The sequence below is a fragment of the Sciurus carolinensis genome, chromosome 13 (genome assembly GCF_902686445.1).
Source record: "Sciurus carolinensis chromosome 13, mSciCar1.2, whole genome shotgun sequence".
Classification (NCBI taxonomy): Eukaryota; Metazoa; Chordata; class Mammalia; order Rodentia; family Sciuridae; genus Sciurus; species Sciurus carolinensis.
Genome location: NC_062225.1, coordinates 69,022,308 through 69,041,030, shown reverse-complemented (window position 1 = coordinate 69,041,030; position 18,723 = coordinate 69,022,308). Strand labels below are relative to the sequence as shown.

The window sequence follows — 18,723 nt, the reverse complement described above, 5'->3', positions numbered from 1 at the left end:
GGGTTTATATCCCTAGTGGAGACATGGCCCCAGTGTGGCCATTTTGTCTTGTCCTAGCAGTGGAAGAGGAGAGCTGGGGATTATTAGAAATTCATGAATAAAAAACAGATAATCAAATTGGCAAAGTATAGAGGGGTAAAGTATTTTTTTTTGTTGTTTTTCTCTTCAAGGCCTACCACAAAAGTGGACCTTGAAGAAGGGTTTCCCACATAAATAGTCAGTGCAAAGCAACTAGCCCCCATATCAACAAGGAATTGGATTTGCTCACCTATAATGTCCAAGGCTACCCGAGGTTCCTCCAGAGAGACAGTGAAGTCACATGGGAGCTCTGTAGCTACCTCAGATGTCCTCAGTCAGCATATTCTCCATCCAGGAGGACCTGTGCTGCTAGGGTCTTGACTGACCTAGTCCTCTTTTGGAATGGGGACACTCAATTCCCCAATGCTAAGGGTCTTCTGAGATATTTTTACACAAATTGCAGGGACCCAGTGGTGGCCTTTGGCAATCTCTTGCCCGTTGCCCTGGACTTTTACACTTAAAGTAGGAAGTATTTTCCTGATGTCCTCTTATATTTCCTCTGAATGGTTTATGGGTTTCAAGGACATTACCAATTATGGGAGTCATAAGTGTGGCTTTGCTTTGATTCTTTCTACTTTCCTCCAAACCCATTGTTAAAGACCATGAAGGCAGAATTCAATAATTGGCTTCTGTTTGTCTGTGACCCTATCTGGAGTTTTTATAATTTTCTCCTAATGTCTAGGACTGAGTGGCTAAAGAAATGTTGGCCCAATAGGGCAATGCTGTCTATAGAGAAGGGTTTATATCGGTATACTTCTGGAAGGTCTCTTCTAACTGGTAATAGAATGCTGCAGGGCTTTGGGTAATACTTCTTAATTTATCATAATTTTATTTTGTATGCTCTTTATCATCCCTGCCAAGAAGGCTCATATCATCTGGGTTATCCTTGTCATTCCTACAGGAGTATTATAATCCCAGGTGGGGTCATCCATTGGAACTGTCTCTGCCCCAGGGTGCTTTCCCTCTGGAATATAGGCAAAGATTTCATGAGCTTCCCTGCAGGTTACCTCAGTGATTTGTTTCTTCTCCAGTGGTGTGCAGCATAATATTAAGATAAACTAAATGTCTCTCCAGGACAAATCAAAGGCCATGGTCAGGGTCTTTAAACCCATTCACAAATCTGTCTGAATCTTCTGAATATTTACCTAGTCTTGACTTACACTGTTGAATGTCTGTAACAGAGAAGGGGACTTGAACCCTTACAGTCCCCTCTGCTCCAGTCACCTCTCTGAGTGGTAACATGACATGAGAGAAGTAGGGTCATAGGGACCATTATGAATCCCACTTCTTGTATGTTGAAGGCTTAGAAGCTATGGAGAAGAGGATGGCTTTTGGGGTTCCTCCCTGGATGGATTATATAGAAGGGGTTGATGTAGCTGTTCCCCCTGAGAGACAGGAGACCAGGTTAACAATGGCTCATCTAGGGTACTGGGATTTGGGGCAGTTCCATGAGGTCCCTCATGGAATCTTGTCTTGGCATAGTAGTGATTATTGGTATAGGGCCATGAAAGTTTAAGACATAGGAGACTTCCAACAATTTGCCTAGTTTCCTGAAATAAAGGTCTAGTGGCAGTATGGTATTATAATTTTGGCTTCCATTCAGAGGCCATTGTTCTGAATCCCCTAGCTCATATTGGGGCCAAGCATTATTACAATAAAAAATGAGTTGTTTTTTCCTTAAATCATCAGGGTCAAAACATTTCCAGTGATGGAGGATATCTCCAAGTGGGGAGTCCTGCGGAATGGAGGTGGTTCCTCCCATGTTGGTTATTCTGTAAGAGAGGAGAATGTTTAGGTCCTGTAACTAGGGCCCTGAATTCCACCTGAGGCATATCTGGGAAATTAGGGACCTTGGGATTGGTTATTTCCCTGGTGTTCCTGTAGAAATCCCACAACTTTTGTAGCCAGATATCTCTGGTCCCTATGTTGGGTGCATACCCTTTGAGTTCCTCTGATCAGGACCATAAACTCTGTCCACCAGTTTTGGGACACAATTTTCCTCATTCCATTTTGAATATGGACTGACCTTTAGGTCCTAACAACTTGGTAACTTCCACTTCTCCTCCTCCTTCTTTTTTCCTCCTCTTCCCCTCCCCAATCCTCCTTGAACCCATGTAGTCCTATTTATGAGCAGCTGCTAAATGGCAATCCAACTTGTTCCTCTCTTACCTTTTGTAATCTTTAATAAGATGAACGCTAAGCAATTTATCAAGACCCTGTCCCAAAATAAAATATAAAAAGGGCTGGGGATGTGGATCAGTGGTTGTGTCTCTGTGTTCAATAGTACAAGGAACAGAGGTGAGAGGTAGTTTCCCCAAAAGGAAGGAAAGAACACAGACACACAAAACCAATACAGATTCCTTAGTAAAACTATGGGATGGTTATTGTACAAAACCTAAGAATTACCTTATTCAAATAATTAATTTTGCAGGTTAGACATATAAACATGTACTAATTTAATTAAATCTTTGGAATCACTGAGTTAACATTTTTAATTTTTATTTTTTTTTTCCAGTACTGGGGATTGAGTCCATGGGTGCTCTACCCATGGGCTGTACCACTGAGCTACATCCCCAGCTCTTTCCGTTTTTAGTTTTTTGAATTATTTATTTATTTATTTATTTATTTATTTATTTATTGGTATAGGGGATTGAACATTCCCAGTCCTTTTTATTTTTTTGAGAGGGCCTCGCTTTGAACTTTCCATCCTGCTACCTTGGCCTCCGGAGTAGCTGGGAGTATAGGCGTGGCTGATTTGCCCTACTGAGCTAACATTTTTCATATGAGGTGACCTGAAATTTGTCTAACTGCTTTCTTTTCAGATAATTCCCAGATTGCTATGCATGGTCTCTATGATGAAACTCAGATCAATCATCCTTTGCATAAGACTTAGGTCAACTGGTAGAAAATTACGAAAGGAAAATTGAAAACAATAACACCGTGAGTTAGTCCTGCGAACTAGGCGAGTCATCACAAGTCGCAAATCGCGCTTTGGGGGTTGATTACCAAGGTTCCCTACTCCCAGCCCACAGCATCTGCGAAGTTGGACAAGGTTCTGGGGCTCAAGACCAACGCGGGCGGAACTACAAGTCGTGAACCGTAGCTCCCCGGGGAAGAAGTAGAAAGGAGGAAGCTGCACATGCGCACAGATCTCCAGGTCAACAAAGACGGCAGCGTGAACGCGCGCTGAAGAAAGACACAGGAGGACGTGCGCGTGCGCGGCCGCCGCTCGCAGCTCGCAGGAGTCAGAGGACAGAGAAAGGGAGGGGCTGGAGTCACCGAGCGCTGGAAGCGCAGAAAGGGTTGTGCTTCTGGCCGGGGAAGGAGAAAGGGGCGGGGCCGGCGGGCAGCGCGTGGAGGTGTCGAGCTCCTGGGACCCGCCGGTGCGCGGGGGTCCGTGGCCCTCTCCGACGCATTGGCCGCCGCCGCCGCTTGGTCGCCGTCGGTCTGCGGGAGGCGGGTTATGGCGGCCGCGGCAGTGGGCGCTGTGAATGAGTTCTCCGGGTGGACGAGGGAAGAAGAAAGGCTCCGGCGGCCCCAGCAGCCCGGTGCCTCCGAGGCCTCCGCCCTCCTGCCTGGCTCCCGCCCCTCACGCCGCCGGGCCGGCCCCTCCGCCCCGGTCGCCGCATAAGCGGAACCTGTATTACTTCTCCTACCCGCTCTTTGTAGGCTTCGCGCTGCTGCGTCTGGTGGCCTTCCACCTGGGGCTCCTCTTCGTGTGGCTCTGCCAGCGCTTCTCCCGCGCCCTCATGGCCGCCAAGAGGAGCTCCCGGGCCGCGCCGGCGCCAGCCTCGGCCTCGCCCCCCGCCCCAGCGCCGGGCGGCGAGGCCGAGCACGTCCGGGCCTTCCACAAACAGGCCTTCGAGTACATCTCCATTGCCCTGCGCATCGATGAGGACGAGAAAGGTAACTGGGGGTTGCGGGGCGGTGGTTCAGGGAAGGCAACACCTGCGTCCCTTTCCTGCGGGAGGGGCGGTGCATCCCCAGAATTGATCCGCTCCGGGACTCTTGAGTCCCCGCACATCAGACCTTCATCTTTCACGGTTCTCAGTTAATCCTCTCCCCTTTCAGTGCACCCAGCTATGGACTTTGTTACCGACACCAGCCTTCTCCCTACACTTCTGCATGACCCAAGTCCTTATGAGACACCCAGACAAGCTGGTGACAGTGACAGTTGTCTTAGAGTGATCCCACGGATCTTTTCTAGCACTGTAGACTGTGACTTCTCTGAGCCAGGTTTCCAAAAGGTCTCTTTCTTTACTTTTTTTGTACCAGGGATTAATCCAGAGGTGCTTAACCATCCAGGCACGTCTCCAGTCCTTTTAATTAAGACAGGATCTCGGTAAATTATCTAGGGCCTCGCTAAGTTGCCTAGGGCCTTGCTAAATTGCTGAGGCTAGCCTTGGACTTGGAATTCTCCTGCTTCAGCCTTCGGAGTCGCTTGGACTACAGGCATGTGCCCCCGTGCCCGGCTTCCAAAACGTTTTTGATACCGAAGTTGTGTCTTGTTATAGGGTTTTAGTGAAAGCAGAGTACTGTAGTGTCAGGATAAAAAGAACAAATTATTTAATTTCAAGGGAATACTTGGTTGTGATTACAGCTGAATTTGCATTTTGTTTCATGACAGTCATCAATATAGTTGTATTTTAGCATAAAACTATTGCCCCTTGTTGCTTTGATTTTATTAAATCAATATTCCAAGTAACCTTTAAGTTTCTAAGTTGAAATGTTAAATGAATGAGTTGGATAAATTAATACATATTTTTCAACAGAACCCAAAACACAGGTTTATGTTTCTATTATTATGTTTGGTACCAGGGATTGAATCCAGTGGTGCTTTACTAGTGAGCTACATCTCCAGTTCTTTCTAATTTTTATTTTGAGACAGGGTTTTGCTAAATTGCTGAGGCTGGCCTCCAACTTGTGATCCTTTTACCTTAGTCTCCTGAGTTGCTGGGGTTATAGGTGTAGGCTAGCATGCCTGACAGATTTATGTTTCTTTTTCTTTCTTTTCTTTTTACTTTGAAGTGTAATTTTTAACCCTTGTTTTATTTATTTATTTATTCATTTTAGTTGTAGATGAACACAATGTCTTTATTTAGTATTTTTATGTGGTGCTGAGGATTGAACCCAGTGCCTCACAGGTGCCAGGCAATTACTCTACCACCGAGCACAACCCCAGTCCCAATTTATTTTATTTTTAAAAATTTATTATTATTATTATTTGGTACTGGAGATTGAACCCAGGGATGCTTTCCCACTCAGCTACACCTCAGCCTTTTAAATTTTTTTTAGTTAGAGGCAGGTTCTTGATTAGTTGCTGAGGCTAGACTTGAATTTGCATAGATTTATGTTTCTAAATGAAAGCAAGACTACTACATCCTTCAGGTTTCATTAGCTTTTTTTTTTTTTCTTTTTTTTCTTCTTTTAATTCTCTGTATTAGGCATTGTGCTGTCAACTTTGCATGTGTTATTTAATCCTCACAGTTAACCCCATGAAATGAAGATAGTATTGATACCAGCATTTTACAGAGGAGGAAACTGAGGCTCAGGAGATTAAAGCAGGGGCAGTGGATACACTCATTGATAGAGCACTTGCCTAGCATAAGTCAGGCCCTGTTCAATCCCTAGTATGGGGGGAAAAAAATTAAAGCAGGTTATTCCAAACCTGTGCTAATAGCTAATGAAAAACTTGTTATGGGAAATGATGAATGAAATTAGAAAAAGTATTATAACATAATCTCTTCTTTTATCCTTAACTCCAATATTCTGAGATCTTGCTTCATTTCTCCCTCAAAATAACCTACCTTTTCACCAGACCTCAATTAGGGTATTCATTTACATTGTACATTAGCTAAAAATAAAACAGTTTATTCCTAGTGTCTTTCTCCACTACCAGTGCCAGGAACTATTTTGGAATTTCAGTCTAGTCAAAACCTATTTCCTTTGTGGGGCATGGTACTCAAAAGAGGACTATAGGGATAAAGCAGATATTCATGGTTTTGGAGTCTTGAGAACAGAGTAGAGGTTGAGTTCAAGATAGTAGACACATTTAAGAGAAGAATACTGTGTTTGTTGGGGGACTATTTTGGTTAACTGCTCTCTTCTTCACTACCTCTTAGCAACATCCAAGGATCTCTCTTGGGAAATACGAAGAAGGGCACCATCATTCCCTCCTAGAGAAGTGCTGTTTTATTGTATTTCTGTAGAGTTCTCTGAACTTACTCATCTAGAGCAAAAGATGTTTTAAAATTGTGGAATATGTTTAATAGTAGATTATTTTACCTGGGTGTAGCTCAATGGTAGAGCTTAACCCAGTATGCATGAGATCCTGCATTCAATTCCCAATACCTGGGGGGAAAAGGGGACCAACTGAAACAAATTAAATCATATATTCATTTTCCTTTAAAAATGAAATAAAACTAAGCCTATATTGTCATAGTTTGCTTCTAATTTTTTTCTTTTAGCAGGTTGGAAATTTTTGTACTAAAGTACAAAAGGCTAAAGCCTTAATCTAGTAGTTGAAAGAGAGTTCACCTTTCAAGTAGCTTTGCCTTTTAGCTGTCCTTGACAATGCAAAACTTATTTCCAAGATAATTTAATTCTCCTTTCCCACTGCATAAAATAATGTGTGAAGAAATAGAATTGGATAGGCAGTCTTGGAATGATACATTCCAAATTAAATTTAATTTTTATAAAGTAGTATATAAACATGGTTTATGTGGTGACTGTTTATATTGAATGCTATTGTTGCATTTTCAGCTTTGAAACTGGATTTTAATAAAGCTCTTAATTTGAAACCAAACTATTTTAAAAAAGAGGAATAGCATAGCAAATTCAATTTGCTTAATGATTTATGAAGTCCATTATTGCAAATATTTATTGGAGATCAGTTAACTTGCACCGCTCTGCAATCTAGATATTTGAGAAATTTATTTCCTCTTCAGCAAGATGTGAGGTATTTAATAAGAATTCAGATATATTTTATGTGTATTACATATCATTTTTCTCAAGGAATGAAATAATTTTGTAGATATTGTTGAACCCCTTCCATTTTATATATGGAGAAACAAATTTAAAGAGTGGACTCAGCAGAACCAGGAACAGTTTAGGTGAACAGACTCATAATATACTTTTTTTTTTTTTTTTTTTTTTTGGGTGCTGGGAATTGAACCCAGGGCCTGCTTGTGAAGCAAGCACTCTACCGACTGATCTATATCCCCAGCCCCATAATATACTTTTGATTTTATACTGACCATGTTTTCCATTTTGTAATTCTATTAAAGGGCTCCTTGGAATACTTGGAGAAAAAGAGGAGGTTATAATAGTGGTTCTTTGATTAACTAGAATGTACCCTCACATGTTTTCCATGCCATCTACCGATAGACAAATGTGAGATCTCCTGGGTAATACAGTGGTGGAAGTTCAAAAAGTGTGGTTCAGTTTCTTAAGTTTGTAATACTTAACAGTAAGGGTCCAGAAAGTTTTATGTAAGAATGAGCCAATTTCTCAGTTTGTGGGACTGAAGAATCTGTAGCATCAAGAACAGAAATTGGCCGGGCATAGTTGTGTACCTGTAATCCCAGCAGCTTGGGAGGCTGAGGCAGGATGATTGTGAGTTCAAAGCCAGCCGTAGCAACTTAGCAAGGCCCTAAGCAACTCAGCAAGATTCTGTCTCTAAATGAAATATAAAAAAGGGCTGGGGATGTAGTTCAGTGGTTAAGTACCCCTGGGTTTAGGCCCCCCCAGTACCAAAAAAACCCAAATTGTCTAAATAAAATTCTGTTTATTTCTAGTCAGTTTTAAGACACACACACATATTTAAGACAGCAGACATTAAAAAATTACTTGCCATAATTTTAAAATTCTGTATCCAACTTTGTACTTTATTTAATATAAAATGCCTATATAACATCTATTTTACTAAGAAGATAGTGAGTAGAAATCAGAAGTATCTTGTTTGGTAACTTTACTCCTGAAAATTGCTATATATCAACCATTTTGAAAGAATTTGATTTCAGACCTAATTTTCTTGGACTTAATGATTCTGCTTTAAAGTTTCCTTGATTAGAATAAGAAAAGAATTAATCTGATAATTAGACATGGAAATAACCTTTTTCAAAAAAATGACATTACTTTTTATTAAATACATTTCACATTTCTCATCAAAAATATTTAGTAGCATTTGCACTAAAGAGAGAAAAAGATAGCCACTCTTAGGGACTTTATACCTTATTCTGTTTCTAGCTGTTCTTTTTATTGCAGTTTATAGTTTTCTCAATGTTGAGTACAGTTAAACCTATAAACTCACCTGGTATCTGGATTCACAAGATTATTGTTAGTTGTCTTGATGACAATTAAGGGATAGTCAGTAAATGGATACTAAGTTATTGAAGAATGGCCTCACCTAATCCTTCTTGCATCTGTTCCTCTAACTTACCCTAATAGTGGTTTGGATTTCTGGCAAAGTATAGATTATCTACTTTTCTATACTAGTTTTCTTTATTTTTGACCCATAGTAGTCCTGCCAAGCCAGTGAAGGTATTAATATGCAGATGTGGCATTTTTTCCTCTTTGTGAATTAACTGCTTACACCAGACTTCCTATAGAACAAAAAGTCTTAAGCACAAATCACATCCAGAGATTGTTCAGTCTGATAAGTGAGGAAACAAAAACTTCAAAATCTACAATTTTCTTAGAGACTGTTAGAATTTTGCAGCTATGTAAGTTTAGCATAGACATGCCATACTTATTCACATCTTTTCTGCTCCTCTTCATATATTTTATGCTAAGTTAGAGATTATGTTTTGTTTTTTGTTTTTATGGTACTGAATATTGAACCCAGAGCTGTGGTTGTGGTAGGCAAGCACTCTGCCTCTGAAATTCATATTCCTATCCCTTAACTATTGTTGTTAAATGGATTTTGTCAGTGTTCTCCAGTCAGTGATTGCCAGGATCACACCTGTAGTTGAACAAGTGGGGTTTGTTACTCATTCCACACATCATGTGGAACCGTGGTACTAGGAAGATCTTATAGGATTTGGGCTTATATTAGGTGATATCAAGGAGGAATTAAAGGAAGCAAGGTTTTGCTCTAGAGTGGGTACTGTCAGGAACTGGTAATAATTCTATGTTTAGATTTTAAATTCGATCTACAAGGAAGAAAGACTAATGTGAGGGCTGAAGTTACGATTGATTAAGAAGCAAGGGTCTCATAGCTGGAAGAGGGACAACATGTCCAGTATTTCATGGATTACACAATGTTTATATTTTGTCTGTGTTTAAACATGATTAGAGAGTGATAAAGAGTTCCATCACCATCGTAAGTGGACTTGTCTGATGTTGATATTCTGTGAAATTGTTCAGTAATTACTGGCCATAAATGGCAGATCAGCTCCTACTTATACCAAGGCCTAGCTAATTACTTGGCCAGCTCCTGGATGTTGGAACCTGCTTTTTCTTTCTCAGCTTTGAGGTCTGATTTACCCTTTTTCACTTGCAGTACCTATCCAAATTGACATTTGAATCCTGATTATATAAGATAAGGCAAGTTACTGTGTAAGATAATGTTTGTAAAGTGCTAAGTGCCTAAGCATAGTAGGTCCTCAGTAATTAGGAACTATTATTTATTGGGCAGTCCTTTTAAGATTAGAGCCTCTAGAGGTTATGTTAGAACATTGATAAACCTTGAAACTAGTTTCTTTTACTCTTTTTAGAATGCAGTGGCAGCATAAATGAGGTTTGGGGAAGAAATGTCTGCAGTGACAAAATACTTGTGCTATTTGTGACCTGTAGAAATTTTTAAAAAATCAGAATTCTTCCTCTATCCTCACTTCTAATTTAGTATCCCAGGTTTATATTATCAAAAATTAAAAGTGGATTTTTTTTGTACTCACACATAAATATAAGCTCTTGTTACAGAATTCGGAAAATACAGAAAGTACACAGAAGAATATTAAAACTGTCCATTACCCATAATAAATATACAAGTTGGGATATAGCTTGTTTGTTTTTTGTTTTTGTTTTTCCTGGTACTGTGGATTAAAACCAAGGGCATTCTACCAGTGAGTTAAATCCCCAGATTTTTAAATTTATTTTTATAGTACTGGGAGTTAAACCCACAGTGCTCTACCACTGAACTATACTCTAACCCTTTTTTATTTTATTGTAATATTAATTATTTTGGTACTGGAGATTGAACCCGGGGTACTTAACCAAGCCACATCCCCAGTTCCCTTGTGTGTATGTGTGTGTGTGTGTGTGTGTGTGTGTGTGTGTGTTGCTGGTGATTGAACCCAGGGCCTTATGCATGCAAAGCAAGCACTCTACCAACTGAGCTATATCCCCAACCCTCAGCCCTTTTTATTTATTTACTTTTTAAAATTTTGAGACAGGGTCTCAATAAATTGCTTGGGACCTTGCTAATTTGCTGTTGCTGGCCTTAAACTTGCAATTCTCCTGCCTTAGCCTCCCAAGTTGCTGAGATTCCAAATGTGTGCCTGGCTTAATTTTGCTGATCTTGAGCTTTATAAATGAACTCGTCTGGTATGTGTTCTTCATGTGCTCAACATTATCCTGGTTAGATAAATCAATGATGTCACATGTTGCCATGGGTCATTTTCATCGGTATTTGCCAAGGGTCAGCCAACTGCCTATGAAGGGTCATTTGTCTTTTAAAAAACTATTATAGTAGTAAAATATACATAACATAAAGTTCATCATTTTAAGTGTACAGTTCACTGGCATTAAGGACATTCACAGTGTTGTATAACCATCACCACTGTCCATTTCTGTAACTTTTTCATCATCCAGACAGAAACTCTACCCTTTAAACAATAACTTCCCAGTAAGTGCTCCCTCTTTTCCCTTTCCCAGTTTCTGGTAACCTCTCTTCTATTTTCTGTCGTAGGTGGAGTCGTATTTTATCATTTTGTGTCTAGTTTAGTTCATATAACTTTTTTTTTGGGAGGAATAACTATTTTTGGGGGGTACTGGAGGTTGTGGGGGGGCACTTTACCACTGAGCCTTAGTCATTTTTATTTTTTATTTATTTATTTTTTGGTACTGGGGATTGAATCCAGAGGTGTTCAACCACTGAGCCACATCCCCAGCCCTTTTTCATATTTTTATTTAGAGGTAGGTCTCACTAAGTTGTTTAGTGACCCTCTTGCACCGGCCTCCTGAGCCACTGGGATTATAGGTGTGTGCCACTGTGCCCAGCTTATTTTTTATTTTGAGACAGAGTCTTGCTAAATTAGTTAGGGCCTTGCTCAGTTGCTGAGGCTGACTTCAAATTTGTGATCCTCTTTACTTGGCCTCCTGAGTTGCTGAGATTATAGGCATATGCCATTGTGCCTAGCAGCGTATTTTCAAGGTTCATCCTTATTTTAGCAATTATCGGATTATCATTCTTTTTTTTTTTTAAGGCTGAATAATATTCTGTCATCTATGTATACATTTTGTTTATTCATATTTGGACATTTAGGCCGTTCCCTTGTAATAAAGGTAATCCTGCTATGAATATCAGTATATAACCAGTGTATAAGTATTGGTTTGAGGCCTGCTTTCAGTTCTTTGGGTGTGTAATCTCTGAGTGGGATTACTGGATCATATGACAATTCTGTGTTAACTTTTCAAAGAATTTTCGTACTTTTCCATAAGGATATACCATTTTCCTTTCCCACTGGCAGCAAACAAAGGTTCCATTTTCTCCACATTTTTTATATTCCATTTTATGGAACTTTTCTTGGTACTTGAGACTAAATCCAGGGGCACTTTTCTATATCCCCAGTCCTTTTTATTTTTTGTTTTGAGACAGGGTATTGCTAAGTTTGATTATCTCCCTAAATTGCCCTTGCTGACCTAATATTACTTGTGATTATTCTTCCTCAGCCTCCCAAGTTGCTGGGATTATATGTGTGTACCACCACTCCTCGCTTTTTTTTTTTTTTTTTTTAATAGCCTCCCTAATAATAAGTGGTATCATTTGACTTGTAACTTGGGCATCTTTTCATGTGATTAATGGCTATTTGTGTGTCTTATTTTGAGAACTGTCAATTCAAGTCGTGTGTGTGGGTGGGTGGGTGTGCGCGTATGCGCGCGCGCAGAGTACATGTTAGTGGCATGGGGAATCAAACCCAGGGCTTTGTGCATGCTAAGAAAGAGCTCTACCATTGAGCCACACAGCCACCTTTGTCCATTTTAAAATTTAGTTGTTTTTATGTTGTTGAGCCATTTATAAATATTTTAAACAACTATTCAATTCTGCCATGTATAGAGGTTTTATGTGACTGGATTTGAATTTTGGACCATAGTTTGGTAACTCCTGCCTCAGATAATGTAGTTCATTTATACTTCATATTGGTTAATAATTTTAAACTGCAACATGAAGTAGTTGTAAGTTCCTGGCATCCCAGTTCTTTCTTGATTTGATGTAGTCTGATGGTTTGAGTATGAGTTATTAGTCGTTGTTGGGTAAGAGGAAAATGTATATGGAAAACTAGGAACTGTTGGGAACTATATTAAAGTAACTGAAAACTTTTGCACAGGAAACCTTTGGAAGATTTGATTTTTTTTTTTTTTTTTTTTTTTTTTTTTTTTTTTTTGCCTTAAATTGAGGAAAAGATGATCCCTGGAGGTTATAGGCTGTAGTTTGCTAACCCCTATCTTAAGAGACTGAAATCATTTAATTTGAATGTGAACTTCAGTCATTTACAGGTTCCAACCACAGTCCTTTGCCACAGCTGCTTCTCTTGAGCATCTCTGAATAATTTTTGTCAACTTAGTTACGTGAGTTTGTAGAAAGCTCTGCTTAGTTGTTGGCCAATTTTGCTTTCAGAATTGTTGATGAGTTCAAGTAGAAAAGTGCTGGGAGTTGGGGGGTGGGAATAGGAAAGATAGTGGAATAAATGGGACATAACTTTCCTGTGTTCTTATATGAATTACATGAGCAATGGGACTCTACATCATGTACAAGCACAAAAATGTGAAGTTATACTCCATGTATATATGATATATCAAAATATATTCTGTAAAAAAAAAATATATATATACATTCTGTAATGTATAACTAAAAAGAACAAATAAAAAAATTCAGATTTTCCATAGGTACATACCCCCCCAAAAAAGTGCTCAGAGTGCCAGACTTGACTCTGTTGGCTTCTTTCTTTTTCATATTTTCATAATTTTTAAAAATAATAACCATTATAAAAACAGAAGAGTAACCATTCTAATGGGTGCAAAGTGGTCTCTCTCTTCCAAATTTTGGTAATTTTCATTGTTTTGGAAACTCCAGTCCCTTCTTAAAGATGTTTTTAAAACAGAACTCTTCTAGTTTTTCTCTTCTTATCTTACTATTTTAATAAAAAATTTAGTTCTGGGATCATAATCCAAATCAATCCTTATACATAAATCATGGAATATTGCACTTTTTAAAAAATCAAGTTTATTGAGGTAGTTATGCACAGTAAAATTTACCCAGTTTAAGAGTATAGTTCAGTGAGTTTTGATAAGTAGTTGGGTAACCAACACCACTCAGTATTGAATGTTTCTTCACAGCAAAAGTTTTCTTGTACTCTCTTGTGAGTCCCCTCAGCTCCCTGCAATCACTGATATGATCTCTCCCTATAGTTTTATCTTCACTGCATCACATTTAAATGGAATTGTACAGTATGTAGCCCTTTGTGTCTAGCTTCTTTTACTTTGTTTTTGAAATTCATTCATGTTTCTACCTTTATCAGTTTATTCCTTTCTGCTACTGAGTAGTATTCCATGTGTGGTTGTACTGTTTGTTAATTCATTCCCTAAATAATGGACATCTGGATTGCTTCTAGTTTTAGTGCCTACGATAGAGCTGCTATAAACATTGATTATACAAATCTTAGATGTTTTCATTTCTCTTGGGTAAATATGTAGAAGAAGGAATAGCTGGTTGTATGGTAAATATATGTTTAATATAGTAAGAAAGTACCAAACTCTTTTCCCAGCTGACTGTACTATTTTGTATTCTCATCAGCAACTATATGAGAGGTCCATTGCCTCATAATGTTGGAGAAATTTTTGTTGTTGTTTTTATTTTTTTATTTTTTTTTTCTTTTTTGCAGTGCTGGGGATTGAACCCAGGGCCTTGTGCTTTTGAGGAAAGCATTCTACCAACAGAGCTGTATCCCCAGCCCTGTTGTTGTTTTTTTGACATTTTGAATTTAGATATGTAGTGGTACCTCATGGTTTTAATTTGTATTTCTAACAATTAATGGTTTTGGGCATCTTTTATGAGTTTATTGGTCGTTTATGTCTGTTCTTTGGCAAATGTGTAATTCATTTTTTTCCCCACTCTTTTTATTTATTTATTTATTTAGGTACTGGGGACTGAACTAGGGGCACTCAACTACTAAGCCACATGCCTAGCCCTTTTTTGTATTTAGAGGCAGGGTCTCAGTGAGTTGTTCAGCGCCTCACTTTTGCTGAGGCTGGCTTTCAACTTTCCATCCTCCTGAACCGTTGGGATTACAGGTGTGTGCCACCACTCCTGGCTATTTATTTTTCTTTTTTGTAGTAGTGGGGACTGAACCCAGATGCAGTCCACTTCTGAGCCATGTTCTCTTCCTTTTTTGCAGTGCTGGGGATTGAACCCAGGGCCTTGTGCTTTTGAGGAAAGCATTCTACCAACAGAGCTGTATCCCCAGCCCTGTTGTTGTTTTTTTGACATTTTGAATTTAGATATGTAGTGGTACCTCATGGTTTTAATTTGTATTTCTCTTCCTTTTTTAATTTTATTTGAGGCAGGGTCTCTCCAGTAGCCCAGGATAGCCTTCAATTTATGATCTCCTGCCCTCAGCCTCTCAGGTAGCTGGGATCACAGGCATGTGCCACCATGACTGGCTCACTTTTGTTTTTAAAATTTTAAGCAAATATGATATTGTTTACAAATATTTTCACCACTCAGAATGCAAATGCTGTTATACTATTTCCCCTTTTTTCAAATTAAGATTGCCCAAATACATGTAAACCAGATATTTTCTTTATTGAAAACAGGAAAGTGAGCATCCAGATGTTTTGAGTTGATTTACAACAAACTCTTAATGATTTCTTCATGTGTCATTTTCGAATACTTATTGGACACTTATTCTATACCAGGCACACAAATACTGTTGATACTGTAAGAAGAAATTGGCCCCAGCACCGCAAAAAAAGAAGAAGAAGAAGAAGAAGAAATTGAAACAGAGAGTAGCTTAATAGCAAAGCACCTGTTATGAATGCACAAGGCCCTATGTCCAATCCCCAGCACCACCCCCCAAAAAAAGAAAAAAAAAAAAAAAAGAAAATCCATCTGGTTAGTGATTTATTTTCAGGATAAAGAAATGCAGACTTGGACTGGGGTTGTAGCTCAGTGGCAGAGCACTTGCCTAGCATCTGTGAGGCACTGGGTTTGATTCTTAGCACCACATTTAAAAAAAATTTTTTTTAAATGAAGGGTTAGGATGTACACACTCAAGAGAAACATTTTTTAGTTGTTGTATATGGTGTTTATTTAAAAATTTTTTTCCTTTATTTTATGTTATCAAGACACTCATGATAGTTTATTGATTTTTTAAATTTCAAATTATAAAGAAGAACATGGAAATTTTTGTTTGGATTTATTTATTTTATTTTAATTTGGTATTAGGGATTGAACCAGGGATGCCCAACCACTGAGCCACATCCCAATCCCCCACCTTTTTTTTTTTTTTCTTTGCGGTGCTGGGGATTGAACCCAGGACCTTGTGCTTGAGACGCAAGTACTCTACCAAATGAGCTATCTCCCCAGCCCCTGCAGCCCCCTTTTTAATGTTTTATTTGGAGACAGGATCTTGCTGAGTTGCTCAGGGCCTTGCTAGGTTGCTAAGGCTGAACTGTGATCCTCCTTCTGCCTCAGCCTCCTGAACCACTGGGTTTATAGGCTTACACCACCAAACTCAGCTTTGTTTTGGTTTAATGGCATCATGAGATGAGAAAAAATGAAAAAGGTGGTATTAATCAGTGATTTCTACCTTTGTTTTACTGTATTCCATTACTAGCCTCTAATGAGGCTTTGCAGAATCCACATACTAAGAAATTAATTTTCAAAAATGAGATTTGTGTTTATAGATGTGTCCTAAACACATTTTGACTATGCCGAATTTTTAGGTTCTTTTTATGCTTAACTTGGAACAAGAATTAATGTTTTAAACCTGTCACTTAGGGCTGGGGATATAGCTCAGTTGGTAGAGTGCTTGCCTTGCAAGCATAAGGCCCTGGGTTCAATCCTCAGCACCGCAAAAAAAATAATAAATAAATAAACCAGTCACTTGGTTCAAAGAAAGTAGATATATGCTACTAAATACCACACTTGTAATCTTATGATGCAATCACATGTTAAGTAGAAATTTGTTTTAGAAAGTAGGCACCCAACAGTGAACACATTAGGGAAGATTTGGATATAATTAAACAGTGTTTTTTCCCTTACTTATTGAAATCACATTTTACAACAGTACATATGTTATAAACTATTTATTTAAAATGTTTTCCCTAAATAAATTTGATTTTCCTAGTATAGCATTTCAGTAGTTGTAAGCATCAATGCAGTGAGACAGAGTAAGCAAAAATGGACTCTGAGTTCTAAAATTCTGAAGAACACTGTGACTATATTCCCCCTGTTGAAGATTCATGTACATATTAAGATGTCAAAAGGACTCAGACGTCATAGTAATGTTTCTCGAACTTATTTGATCACAACCTACTTTTCTTGTACTGTCCGTCAATGATATGCTTTGGGATATAGATGGTATACGTCTTCATGTTTGTGATACATACGAATAATGATTTCTATTTCTGAAGCAGGACAGAAGGAGCAAGCTGTGGAATGGTATAAGAAAGGTATTGAAGAACTAGAAAAAGGAATAGCTGTTATAGTTACAGGACAAGGTAAGGTTATGTTTATATTTATTTATAGCCATCCCAAATTATACAGTGATCCCCTCTTATCCACCAGGGATGTTTTCCATGGCCCCTAGTGGATGCCTGAAACTGCAGACATTACCAAGTCATATGTACTATGTTGATAGCCAATGTGGCTTTTTTTTTTTTTTTTTTTAAGTTGTCAGTGAACTTTATTCTATTTATTTATATGCAGTGATGAGAATGAAACCCAGTGCCTCACACATGCTAGGCAAATGCTCTACCCCTAAGCCACACAACCCCACCCACCCAGCATGGCTTTTTTTTTTTTTTTTTTTTTTTTTGCGGTGCTGGGCAAGCACTGTACAAACTGAGCTATATCCCCAGCCCCTCAGCATGGCTTCTTAAAGGGATGATTCCTGTTCTGGGTGAGACAGACCAGAACAGGGTGAGATTTTATCTTACTTCTCTGAACAGGGCACAACTTAATGCTTATTATCTGTGTGATTTTGGAATTTTCCATTTAATATTTTTGGACTGCAGTTGATAATAGGTAGCTGAAACTACTGAAAACAAAACCATGGATGTGGGCAGGGGTATACAGTTTCCCTGGTTTTAAATCTATTTATCTTAATAAATGTATTTTTAACCTTTGTGTGTGTGTTAGGGGGAAGGTACTCGAGATTGAACCACAGTGGCACTTAAATACTAGCTACATTCCTAGCCCCTTTTTTTATTTTTTATTTTAAGACCCTCAAACTTGTGATCCTCCTGCTACAGACTTCTGAGTTGCTAGAAATACAAGCATGCACCATAGTACCCGGCTAAATATTTTTAAATTTACTATTAATATTGATAGACATATAGTTTATTACCTATTCTAAAAATAAGGTTCACAGTCGTGTTTACATATAACACTCAGGTAACAACTAGTACATTACCTATGTCCTTCTTGGAGTTACTACTGGTGATCAGTATTTAGCCTTTTTTAAAAAAAAAAAAATTTTTTTGTAGATGGACCCAATATCTTTATATTATTTATTTTTTAAGTGGTGCTGAGGATTGAACCCAGGGTTTCACACATGCTAGGCAAGTGCTATATCACTGAGCCACAACCCCAACCCTTATTTTAGCCCTGTTTTTGAAACCCTGTCTTTTCTTCATTGTCAAGGTGATAAGGAACAATAGTTAATCCACAAATGCCCTTTGTACTTATGGGTAATGCTTCCCCCCGCGCCCCCGTGCTGGAGATCTATCCCAGGACCTTGCACATGCTAGGCAAGTTCTCTACCTTTTAGCTACACTCCCAGCCTGGTAGTACTTCTTGACTGTATGTTAGAAGATAAACTGTAAATGTCTTATTTTGATTTATATTTGGCTTTTTAAAACAAAGGCAGCTAGGTGCAGTGGCACACACCTGTAATCCCAGCAATCTGAGAGACTGAGGCAAGAGGATCTCAAGTTTGAGGCCAGCCTAGTCAATTTAGTGAGACTGTCTCAACAAAAAATTAAAAAAGGACTGGGGATATATATCAGTAGTAGAGTGCCCTGGGTTCAGTCCTCAATACCAAAAACAACAACAACAACAACAACAACAACAAATGAAAAAACAAACCAGTTATTTCTTATCTTCTATCACCTCAAATTAAAATTAGACTTTGGCCAGGCATGATGGCATTTCCTGTAATCCTGGCGGTTTGGGAGGCTGAGGCAGGAAGATTGCAAGTTTAA

The 18,723-nt window shown here is 38.7% G+C and overlaps 1 protein-coding gene across 4 annotated transcripts in view; it reads left to right on the top strand.

The window, feature by feature from the left end:
* Positions 1–3,302: 3,302 nt before the first annotated feature.
* Positions 3,303–18,723, top strand: part of Spast (spastin) — a 58,497-nt gene continuing 43,076 nt past the window's right edge. For 2 of the 4 annotated variants that reach the window (XM_047522475.1, XM_047522472.1), the window contains exons 1-2: positions 3,303–3,984; positions 16,936–17,019. In XM_047522475.1, coding sequence (XP_047378431.1) covers positions 3,570–3,984; positions 16,936–17,019 — 499 coding nt within the window. In that variant the 5' untranslated portion in view covers positions 3,303–3,569. Of the gene's footprint in view, positions 3,985–16,932; positions 17,020–18,723 lie in introns of all 4 variants that reach the window. The other 2 variants (XM_047522474.1, XM_047522471.1) reach the window with 1 other exon arrangement.